Below are 12,077 nucleotides of genomic sequence, written 5' to 3'. Positions count from 1 at the left end.
GGCTGCTGCTGCTCTCCCCAGGACACCCCAAGGATGCCACCAGGGCCATGAAACTAAAATCAGGCTTGTGCTTAAACCTGGGTCACTGTTGCTGCTGCCGGGACAGGGATTGTCCAGAGGGTCTGTGCCAGGCTGGGAGGGAGAATTCATCCCCAGGGACAAAGGGAGGGTGAAATAAAATGGGATGGCAGGGGTGGAGCTCTGGGTTGGGAAGGGGTGACTGTGACCCTGCATTTGGGATGCTTTAATGGGGGTTTTGGTGCCCTGACAGCCACGTCTGTCCTTTTCTCTCTGTGCCACCATCCCACAGGTGGCAAAGCCAGGATAGGATAATGGCTGTAAGCTGAAGGAAAATAGACTTAAATTCAATATTGGGAAGGAATTCCTGGCTGGGAGGGTGGGCAGGCCCTGGAGGGTGCCCAGAGCAGCTGTGGCTGCCCCTGGATCCCTGGAAATGTCCAAGGTCAGGGCTTGGAGCAGCCTGGGACAGTGGAAGGTGTCCCTGCCATGGCAGGGATGGCACTGGATGATCTTTAATGTCCTTCCAACCAAAACCATTCTGGGATTCTTTGCTAACAGCCCCATGCTCAAGATGGCAACAGCACAGAAAGTCTCTGGTGCTCCAGAAAATGCCACACTGCAGCTCTAAAGGTCAACAACCTCCACCTGCATCCATCCCAGCCCCACTCAGTGCCAGCAGAGGAGCTGCAGCCCCAGGGCAGGCGAGGAAGAGGAGGAAAAAAGGAAAAACCCCTTTGATCATTAAAGGAATTATTCTGTTTGTGAGAGCTGCAGTCTGATTGGGAATTGGAGCCAGGATGGCTGCCTGGCTGCCCTGCTCCACATTTGTGTGATTTTAATGAGCAGTGATGGATTTCAGGGTGATTTCCAGGGAAGGAGCTGATGCACTCTGAGCACAAGGACACCCAGCTGAACCTGGAGATCCCCCAAGGGCAGCAGCTTCTGGGATTTATGTGATTTAACCCCATAAAGGCACAACCACAGCTGGAGAATGGCTTTGGGAAGCCACCAGCACCAGGCAATAGGGACAGAGGTGGCTCAGACAGCGTGGGACAATATTCTGCACCTCAGAGAGACACCCGTGACTGCACACAGCCCTGCCAGCCTAACCACAGCTTAAGCCAGGGTAAATCACAGGCTCAAGCCCTGGATTTAGGGCTTTGTCCCACCCCAGGTGGCTCAGAGCCTGTCTGAACACCTGGTGAGCTGGTTTGGGGAGGTGACCCATGCCAGCAGCACCAGGAGCAGAGCTGGGGACACAGACAGTGAGAGCCAAGGGCAGCCAGAGCTGGCACCTGCTCTGGCCTTGGGAAAGCACAAGGGGCACAAGGCTCAGCCTAAACCTGAGTTTCATTCCACCTCCAGTCAGGGCAGACAGAGCAGTTCCCTCCCCTGCTATCCCAAATTCTGCTCTTGGAAGTGCCCTGAGCCCACCCTGCTGAACAGACCAGACCAAACCCCACGAGTCCTGCAGCACCAGAGCCTCAGGAATGTTGGATAGACACAAATCACACCCATCAATCTCCCCCCAAAACCACCCCATGCATGCAGGCACTGCATCCCCCAGCTCCTTACCCTGCCTAGGAGGTTTCCTTGGAGCAGGGTCTGCTGCAGGGCTGGGGCCACCTCCTCCAGGTGCAGCACGTGGCAGAGGTCAGTGAGCTCCTCCTGGCCCAGGGAGCCCGTGCCTGTGCTGTCAAAGCTGTCAAAGAGCTCCTTGAGGCGAGCTTCATACTGGTCCTGCTCAGCTTCATCCATCCCATAGCCTGCCTCGCTCACCTGGGGGAACAGACAGGACAGGTCACCCTCAGCACCATGGGACAGCAAAAACCCCACAGGAGATGCCCACCAGGCTGTTTGGGGCTGTATTGATGCTCCAGCCTCTCCCAGCCCACTGGGGAAGAAGCCACAGAGCAGAAAGAGCCGGGGGGAAAAGCCAGGCAGAGCCACACCCTGGGAAGGGACAGCCCAGGTGGCTGGGACAGTCCCTGTGTGCCACCTCCCACCGCTCCTGTCAGCTCGTCTGGCTCAGCTGCAGCAGATAAATTGCTCCCTGGAGCTCCAGGGATCCCCAGGTGCTGCAGGTGAGAAGATAAACAAGGCAAGAAGGGCTCAGCAGGGAGCAAAGGCTGAGGAGGGGAGGGCAGGAGAGCCCAGCCCAAACCCTTCAGGGCAGCCCCCCACCATAACCACCCCCTCCAGGAGCACAAGACAGCCCCTGAAACACAGCTGGGATCATGGAATGCTTTAGGTTGGGGAAAAACTCCCCAGATCAAGCCCAGCTGCCAAGAGCTCCCCGTGCCGCAGACATCTTTTCATGAAAATCCTTTCCTTAGGATTTTTGATTCCTGAGAAGCTTAGAGGCCTCAGGAACAAAATGTAAACATTGATTATCTGCTGCTGTGGGATGCAACAGGTGCATCTGGGATTGGTCTCATGTGGATGTTTCTAATTAATGGCCAATCACAGTCAGCTGGCTCGGACTCTGTGTGAGCCACAAACCTTTGTTATCATTCCTTTCTATTCTATTCTTAGCCAGCCTTCTGAGATGAAACCTTTTCTTCTATTATTTTAGTATAGTTTTAATGTAATATATATCATAAAATAATAAATCAAGCCTTCTGTAACACAGAGTCAGATCCTCATCTCTTCCTTCAACACAAGACCCTGTGAACACCATCACACTCCCTGTGCTGCTCTCCCTCAGGTGTTCCAGGTCCAGCCCTGGCTGAGGGCAGAGTCTGACAGGCAGCAAGCCCAGAGCAGCGTGGGGACAGCCAAAATGTTCCTGTGTCCTGCAGCAGGCACACAAAACCCAGACCCCGTTTGCCCCAGGTCTCCATCTTCCCCTCCAAGTCAGGCTTTCACCCCTTTCATCCTGCTCACAGCCCCAGGGGCTGTTCTGGCAGGGGGTAGAGGGAAACTCCCTGTCTGAAATGAAGGATTTGGCTGGAGCTGTTTGCTCAGGGCTCCAGGCTGGCTTTGGGTGGCAGCAGTGCCACCAAACAGTCTGGGTGTGGATGTGCCACTACCCTGGGGCACAACAGGCACTGTCACCGTGCTTGGGTGACAATGGGCACTGCAGTTGGTGTCCCCAAATGGGCATCCCAGCCTCATCCATGACCCCAACACCAGCCAGCCCTGGGAATTCTGCTTCTGTGGCTGCTGGGGGTTGTGCCAGCCACATTTCCCAAAACAGGGGGCCCTACCCCAACCCCCCCTGCTCCTCATAGGGTTCCTGTGGCTCCCTGGGCCCCCAGCAGCACTCCTGGACAGCCCAGAGCTGCTTCCATTGCAGCCAGCTCCACAGCCCTGCCCAGCCCAGCCCAGGAATCCCCAGGGCAGGCAGGGCAGCAGCTGTGTCCTTGATTTCCCTGGCTGCAGGAGCAGATGCCAGGGCAGAGCATCCTCTGGATCCCACATCTGCTGAGGGATGCAGGGCTGGTGCCCTGACAGAGCCCACAGCCCAGCCTGTCCTTCCTCAGCTGTGGGCACTCCAGGGATGGACACAACTCCTCCACATGAGCCTCACACCCTCCCTGCCCTATTTTCGCCCCCTAAATCCATCTTGAGCTGATTTCCCGAGCGCTGGGGCTAGCAGGGAGGCACAGACACATTCAACAACACATTCACAGAGGAGGAGGCAGCAGCCAAAATCTCAGGTGCCTGTGAGCAGGAGGAAGGCAACAAACTTGTTTCCATTCCCACAGCAGCCACCCCATTCCCCACCTGCACCCCCAGGGCCCGGCAGTGGCTGGATGCTGGTGTCAGGGAGCCCTGCCTGCACATTCCAGCCGCCCCAAAACTCACAGCCAGGATGACTCCACCCCACAGAGCTTCCCAAGCACCTCTGAACCTCTTATCTACAGGGTCAGCCACCTCCTGCCCCCCCGAGATGTCTCCAGCCCCTGAGCAGAACCAGTTCCCCCAGTTAGCGCAGAGAGATAAATGCCACCTGCCAGTACATCCCCGAGCATCCCTGCTGCTGGAGCACTGGGATCACCCCTCTCAGTGCCACAACAGCCCAGAAACTCACCCTGGGCAGATCCAGCATTGGGAACCCCCAAAAGACAGCAGAAAAGCCCCAATCCCTGAAGGAAAAGAGCATGAGGTGCGTGGACCACACCTGCCCAGTGAGTTTTTGGTGAGGGACAGCCAGAGCTTAGAGGGACAGAACGCCACAAAAACACAGAGCCCTAAAACTCACCCTGGGCATTGGAAACCCCCGAAAACCAGCAGGAAAACCCCAGTCCCTAAAGGAAAAGAGCATCAGGTGCATGGCCACACCTGCCCTACAGCCCAGGTGAGTTTGTGGCAAGGGCAGCCTCACACATCCCCATGCCAGGGGACAACCAGAGCTTAGAGGGACACAATGCCACAACAGCACAGAGCCCAAAAACTCACCTGGGCAAATCCAGCATTGGGAACCCCCAAAAAACAGGAAAACACCAATCCCTAAAGGAAAAGAGCATCAGGGGCATGGCCACACCTGCCCTACAGCCCAGGTGATTTTGTGGCAAGGGCAGCCTCACACATCCCCGCGCCGAGGGACAATCAGAGCTTATAGGGACCAGCCACCCCCACAGAGCCTGGGGAAGGGGTTCCCTGTTTCCCAGGACCAAGGAGGCCAGGGCTGGGTGCCCACCTGCCTCAGACAGCCCCGGGAGCTGCCAGCAGCCCGGCCATCCTGCAATCCTGCTCAACCTCCATCTTAGGCAGGCGGCTCCGGCACGCAGCCGGCTGCGCAAGGTGACCCAAGATGCCTCCTCTCCTCTCCTCTCTCCTGCCTGAATTATTCAGCAGCTCTTCCACAGCGAGGGGAAAATAAACCACCCAGAGCGTCCTTCCTACCTGAGGAGCTGGCATGGGCAGCAGCCAGATAATGAGAGCAGCATCAGAGCCCGGCGGCGCTGCCACCTCCATCCATGTGCCGTGCTGGGGAAGGGGGGACCCGGCAGAGCACACAAAGCCCCGTGAAAGGGCAGCCTTTCATCCCTGCTCCAGATGGGCCAGCAGCTGAGATGCAGCAGGGATAATAGGGGCAGGCAGGCAGCAGCTGAGCGGGGGCTCCCCAGTCCCCCGCCAGCAGGAGAGGGGATGGTCCCTGCACAGGGCATCACTTTGTTCTGATTTATTGCTGACCTTCTGTGCTGCTTCAACCCCTCCAGAATGACCAGCATGAGCTGAAAAGTGCATGTTTAGGACAGCCAGCACCACATTATTCTGTGTGGTTTATTTCTGGATTATTTCTGTTCTCGTTATTGGCAGCCCGGGGAAGCAAAGCGCTCCGGGATGATGATGATGATGATGATGAGAAGAGGAAGTTTTCACCGGTATTTCTTTCCTGCTTTTAAATCCACCCCCTCCTGAGAGCCAGATAACCTTCACTGCACACAATGTAGGGGCCTGAGAGGACTAAATTCTCAGCTAAATTTAACTCTAACAATATAGGCTCAAACAGTAATTACTGCCTCGCATATTTAAGTGCCTGGAATCGATAGCAACTTTAGCCTGGAGCTAATGAAGACACAGATTGGTCAATCAATGGCATCAGCAAGGAGAAACACCACAATTAGCACAATTGCTTTTTTTTGAGGGGTGTGGGGGGGTGTTTGTAAGCAGGATGAATCACAGAATTCCAGAATTATTTAAGTTGGAAGGGACCTTAAAGGCCACTTCAGGCCAACCCCCAGCCACGAGCTTCCACTAGGACAATACAAAATTACATTTGCTGCACAGGAGGGAGATTTGGGGATCTTGAGGATGTTCTGCATCACTAACCAGGGCTGTGGGTACCTTGCCCTTATCCCCACCGGCCCTCCACTGAAGTCATCACCTCCAAGGGACAGTGAGGAAAATGTTTTTACTGCTCCTCTTGATTGCCTCGACTCAAATGAGGGCCTGGTAATTAGCAGTAATTACCCAGCAGGGCAGCATCCCGTGGCCACCTCCAAAACATGAGCACCTATTCCATGGGATGTCACTGCTCTGAGTGTCCCCCTGTGCTGGAGAGGGGACGCACTCTTGGCCACACCTGAGCAATTTAAAGCAACTTTCCCTTCCCAGTGCACCTGTGACAGCCTGGCTGATGTGAACACAGCTGGCAAAACCCACCAGGAGCCCAGGTTTTACTGCTGGGGGCTGTATGAGAGGCCCAGCAGCCACCAAAAGCAGACTGTGGAGCCCTTGCTGGAAAGGCAGAGCTGAGGTTGTCTCACCCTCATTATCTCCCTCCCTAATGAACCATCTCAGCCATCAGCAGCTCTGCTGAACCACAGAATTCCCTGAGCTGGAAGGGACCCACAGGGATCGTGGAATCCAGCTCCAGGCCGTGCACAGACACCCCAAAATCCCCACCCTGGGCATCCCTGGAGTGTTATCCAAACTCCTGGAGCTCTGGCAGCCCTGGGAATGTCACCATTGCCTGGGGGAGGAACCTCTCCTGAAACCCAACCTAAACCTGACACAGCTCCAGACATTGCCTGGGTCCTGTCACTGGTCACCAGAGAGAAAAGCTCAGTGTCCTGTCCCTGTGTCCACCCCAAAATCCCCACACCCTGTCAGGACAATTTCCAACACCCCATCCCTTCTAGGAGCAGCAGCCCCACAAAGGGTCACACCGAGACCCCAAAGGGAAAAACAGAACCCAAAAGGACAATGAAGCACCTTAATGTCACTAAATCACTTGACAGCACGCCCAGCTCTTCAAGGGTCAGCACCAGAGTCACCCTTACAGCTGGCAGCTCCTCCTCCCCATTGACCACGTTCATAATTTCCCCTCAAAACACCCCAAAACCACCCCCAGACCCTCCAAAGTTGGCAGCGACTCTGTTAACCAAGTCCCAGCCCAGATTAGCAGGGCAGCGCTGGCTATAAAAGCGCTATAAATTTATGTAAAGAGCTTCAAAAGCAGCGCAGCGTTTGAATATTCACGCCAGGCCGGTATTTGCATTGTAATGGGGCTTTTCACTGCCAGCCTTCCCTCCGAAAGGAAAAACAAAGCGCCCATCTGGTTTGATTTTGCAAACGGGGCTGGAGTGGCTCGGCGGTGACTCGGGGAGCCCCGGGTGCGATAAAGCCCAAGGTGGAGGAGGCACAAAGCTGATTATTGCAGGAGTAAACAAAGCGATTCCCGGGAATCCATCCCGGGAAAGGCGGGATGTGGGAATCCATCCATCCCGGGGAAACGCGGGATGCGGGAACCCATCCATCCCGGGGAAACGCGGGATGCGGGAACCCATCCATCCCGGGGAAACGCGGGATGCGGGAACCCATCCATCCCGGGGAAACGCGGGATGCGGGAATCCCCGCGGAGCTCGGAAAGAGCTGCCCCGCTCTGCTGCATCACGGCGAAACGAGCCCAGAGCCTTCCTCGGCTCCGTATCGGGGAGCACATGAGGAAGAGGAGCACGGTACACCCAGAGTGTCACCCACTAAAATCCCAGCACGGGGTGCTCCGGGGCTGTGGATTTTGGCTCCATCCCTACAGGGATGCTCCAAGCGAGACGGGCCCACGCTTGGGGACCAGACAGCAGATGCTGTCTGCCACCCTGGCGACAACGACAGCTCTGCCGATGACAAAACAACCGCCGTCATCAATTCCTCCGGCCGCAGCCGGCTGCTGCCAGGGCTCAGCCCGGCCGGAGCGGTGCAGACCCCGCTCCCAGCGCCCGGATCATCCCTCCGGGAGCAGGGACGGTGCCCTTGGCAGGAGGGCGAGTGACTCTCGGTACCTGCCACCAGCACCGAGGGGACCTTTGGGGTGTCACCCACCCACAGCCACCCCAAAACCGCGCTGCAGCTATGAGGAAGCAAACCTACCCCTAACCCTGTCCCCATTACCCCCTTCCATCCCTCCGGCATCCCCCTTTCCCTGCAGCACCCCCCGCCCTGCAGAGCCCCTCGTTCCCCGGCACCCACCTCGCCGCCGCTCCCGGTGCCGCTGCCCGCACACGCGGCCGGGCCCGCCGCGAACGGACGGGACGGGAAGGGGCGGGCAGGGCCCGGCACCGCCCGCGGAGGAGGGACCGGGCCGGTCAGCGCTCCCCCCGCGCCCAGGCTCGGTAATTCCCCTTTCCCTTCCCGTTCCTCCCCCGTGCCCGCAGCCGCCCCCGTTCCGTTCCCGTCCGGGCCTCACCGCTGCCGGTGCCGCGGGGCTGGCGGGGCGCAGCGCAGCGCTCGGAGCGTTGCGGGCCCGGGGGAGGCGCCGCGTTCAAATGCGGCCGCGTTTATTGGGCCGGGAACCGGGGGCGGCCCCGGGGCTGCGGGACGGCCCCGGGGCGGGGGCACCGGCGGCCTTTGTGCGGCACCGCCCGGGAACGCCCCGCGGTGCAGGGGGGCTGCGGGGTCTGCTGGGGTGTCCGCACTCCTGGGGAACCAATGTGTCCCTGGTGTTGTGTACCCGTGTGGCAGCACCCCAGCTTCCTGCTGGCATGTCCCCCAGGGTGGCATCACCCCAACTTCCCGTTGTCCTGCACCCTCGGTCCCCGATGTCCTGATCCCCCCCCGGGTGGCATCACCTCGGTTCCCATCATCCTGCCCCCCCAGGGTGGCATCATCCCATCTCCCTGCTGTCCTGCACCTCTAGGTGATATCAGCCCAGCTCTCCCCTGTCCTGTCCCCTAGGGTGGCACCGTCATGGTCCCCACTGTGCCACGCCTCAGAGTGGCTCTGCAATGTCCCATCCTCCCAAATGGCATCATCACAGTTCCTGTCATCGCACTCCCCAAGGTGGCATCACCCAGCTCCCTGCTGTCCCTCCCCCAGGGTGACATCACCTGAGTTCCCATCATTCTGCACCCCACGGGGACATCACCCTGGCTCCTGCTGCCCTGCACTCCAGAGCAGCGTCACCCCAGCTCCATCCTGTCCCCCAGATGGCATCACCCAACTGTCCTGCACCCCAGGGTGGCATCACCCCAGCTCCCCACTGTCCTGTCCCTCAGGGTGGCATCACCCCGGCTCCACGCTGTCCTGCACCCCAGGGGACACGGCCCTGCAGCTCCTCATTGTCCCAAAAAAACAATGGCACGTCACCTGGGCTGTCCCTCGCCTGAAGGTGACAGCAGCACATCGCTGTCCCCACCCTGGGGACGTGGCACCCTGGCTCCCTGCCATCCCTGGGCCTGGGGGACAACTCTCCTTGTGTCACCGTGCCACAGGACAGCTGCTGTGCCGTGACATCCCCCCTTGCACCGCCCCAGCTCCGATGGTGGCTCCGCACGGTCCCACCCGTGCCCTCACTCTCTTTGGGGGGATCACCAAACCAAGGACCCCCTTTTGTCCCCAGGAGCCACCGCGGGATCCGGGGAGCCCTGGGGCGGTGACACAGCAGTCCCAGCTCCAGCCGAGCCCCAGCCGAGCTGCATCCCTCATTTCCAGCCGAGCTGCATCCCTCATTTCCAGCCGAGCTCCATCCCTCATTTCCAGCCGAGCTCCATCCCTCATTTCCAGCCGAGCTCCATCCCTCATTTCCAGCCCGGCAGTCCCGGCTGCAGCCGCCGCCCGCCCACGCTCCCGCTCCCGCTCCTGCTCCGCGCCAGCCGAGCCGCAGGGAGCCGGCGGTCCCCGAGGCCTGTGGGCTCTCTGATGGCTAATAAGGGTTCCACCCACGCTGCAATCCGCTCTAGCAGTTGCATGAGATTATTTTGTTGGGGTTTTTTTTGGTGAAAGTGCCAGGGGCGACGTGACTTTTTAGCCTTCTTCTCTTTTTCGAGGCGGCTCTGGGCTGCGGGTTCAAGAAATTTCGTAAGGAGGAGCGAGGGGAACACAAAAGCCTCGCACAGGGGGTTGGGTAAACCTCGCTCAGATCATAAACCAGGCTTAAAACCCCGCAGCAGAGCCACGGGTGGGTTTGCCACCACACGAGGACATCTGGGACACGAGAGGTGACAGCATAAAGAGCTCCAAAAGTACTGTAATAAAATATTGTAATAAAATATTGTAATAAAATATTGTAATAAAATATTTAGGGGTAGCTCTGCTGCGCATCACCTGGCGTGTCACTGCCACCTGCTCCGGGGACAGCGCTGTGGCTGTGGGACGTGGCACAGTGTGCCCAGCACCCAGCACAGCCCTGTGCAGGGATGTGGCCGTGTCCCCACGGTGACAGCAGCAAGGCAAGGTGACACCAGAGGGAAGGGGCCCTTTGCCGGACAGATGTCAGCAGCCGTGGCTTTGTGCCGGCCGAGGGCTTTTTGTCTGGGTTTTTAACATTTGCCATTTTTCTCCGCCGCTTTCTCCTGCTCTGACACTTGCTGAGGGTTTTTCTTTCTTCCCTTTCTCCCTCTCTTTCCACATTTGCTTTTCCATCCCCGCTTCAAACACTTTTTCCCCGCGTATTATGCTGAAGTTGGAACCATCTGGTGCTTTGTTTTGTTGCGAGCCCAGCGAGTGCCAGGACCTTTATCCCCCTCCTCCTCCTCCTGCCTCTCTAATCCAAGCGACAGCCCCGAAATGTCCCCCCTGTCCCCCATCAAAGCCACGGGCCACACGCGTGCTCGGGCAGGGGATGGGGACAGCAGCACGCCCGGTGTCCCCGTGTCCCCATCCCAGGAGCGCTGCAAATCATCCCAGCGCAAATTCCTGACTCCTTTTTAGGACCAGCTGTTAGCAGAGGCATCCTGATTTTATTTTTTTGTGAAAAATGCGTATTTTATGATTGGCTTTTGGCAAATATACAGATGAATATTATATGTGTTGTGTTAGAAAACAATGATGTATTAATTCTCTTAAGTAGTGTGTTAAATATAGTTTTAGGTTATAACAAAATATTAAAATAGAAACAATGCTATGTAGGATATTTTTTTTTTAAAGAAAGGACTCACACTGAGATAGCAGCCACAGGACACCTGAATCTTTCAGAGAAAGAGAATTTATTGCTCCATTATCAGGAGAAATGAACTTCTTCCTGCCTCGAAGACGCTGTCAGGATTCAGAGGAAGAAGCTGACACTGCCCAGACAGAACCCTGGGTTTGAATGGAATTTACGCACCATGGATGAGCTGTATGAATATGCAACAGGCTGCTGCTTTTAAGGGTTAATCCTTTGTTAAAGGGGGTCCTTTTTCGGGTGTCCTTTTTCAGGCTCGAGCTGCCCAGAAAAGGTACCCGGACTGTCTGTAACTCTTTGTCTCTATTGTCTCATATTGTCCTATTCAATTTGTCCAAATTATTATTACTCTAACTATATTACTATTTTTATAATAATTTTATTACTATTAAGCTTTTAAAATTTTGAAAACAAGTGATTGGCGTTTTTCACATTTTTCCCACAGGAGAAAAGGGGAAAGGGGCTCTCTGCGTTTCTGGGGAGCCGCAACAGAATCTCCTATTTTTGGAGCCCCCTTCCCAGCGAGCAGCTGCGCTCCGGGATGGCATTTACAGGAAGGAAGGAAGGAAGGAAGGAAGGAAAGAAGGAAGGAAGGAAGGAAGGAAGGAAAGAAGGAAGGAAGGAAGGAAGGAAGGAAGGAAGGAAGGAAGGAAGGAAGGAAGGAAGGAAGGAAGGAAGGAAGGAAGGAAGGAAGGAAGGAAGGAAGGAAGGAAGGAAGGAAGGAAGGAAGGAAGGAAGTGTCGGAAGGAAGTGTCGGAAGGAAGTGTCGGAAGGAAGTGTCGGAAGGAAGTGTCGGAAGGAAGGAAGGAAGTGTCGGAAGGAAGGAAGGAAGGAAGGAAGGAAGGAAGGAAGGAAGGAAGGAAGGAAGGAAGGAAGGAAGGAAGGAAGGAAGGAAGGAAGGAAACCTCGGCTCAGGCAGCGTCACAAAAACCGGGACACGTGGGAAACACAGGGATCGCGGGGCATCATTGCCACCGACGGAGCCGCGGCTGGCACGGAGCCACCCAAAAGCAGGGGCGGGCGCTGGGTGACCCCTGTGCGAGGCCGTGGGTGCCGGGCTCCTGCAGGAACTCCCTCCCGCCTTGGCTCTGGCCGCTCCGTCACGCTTTCCTTCCCATTTTCCCCGAACAATGGGGTGCTTTGTTCCAGGGCGAGGAAAGTCCGGCCGCCTGCGCCGGGAGCTGCTCCTGCATTCCTGGGGTGTTCCCAGCTGTGCCCTGCTGGG

At 57.1% G+C, this 12,077-nt stretch overlaps 1 protein-coding gene across 2 annotated transcripts in view; it reads right to left on the bottom strand.

Moving 5' to 3' along the window:
* Positions 1-1,779, bottom strand: part of NIN (ninein) — a 65,958-nt gene extending 64,179 nt beyond the window's left edge. For both annotated transcript variants that reach the window (XM_059475178.1, XM_059475177.1), the window contains exon 1: positions 1,597-1,779. In XM_059475178.1, the coding sequence (XP_059331161.1) occupies positions 1,597-1,779 (183 nt within the window). The remainder of the gene's footprint in view (positions 1-1,596) is intronic.
* Between the last annotated feature and the right edge of the window lie 10,298 nt (positions 1,780-12,077).

This window comes from Ammospiza nelsoni, chromosome 6 (genome assembly GCF_027579445.1).
Source record: "Ammospiza nelsoni isolate bAmmNel1 chromosome 6, bAmmNel1.pri, whole genome shotgun sequence".
Taxonomy (NCBI): Eukaryota; Metazoa; Chordata; class Aves; order Passeriformes; family Passerellidae; genus Ammospiza; species Ammospiza nelsoni.
This window is presented reverse-complemented; position numbering and strand designations above follow the sequence as displayed.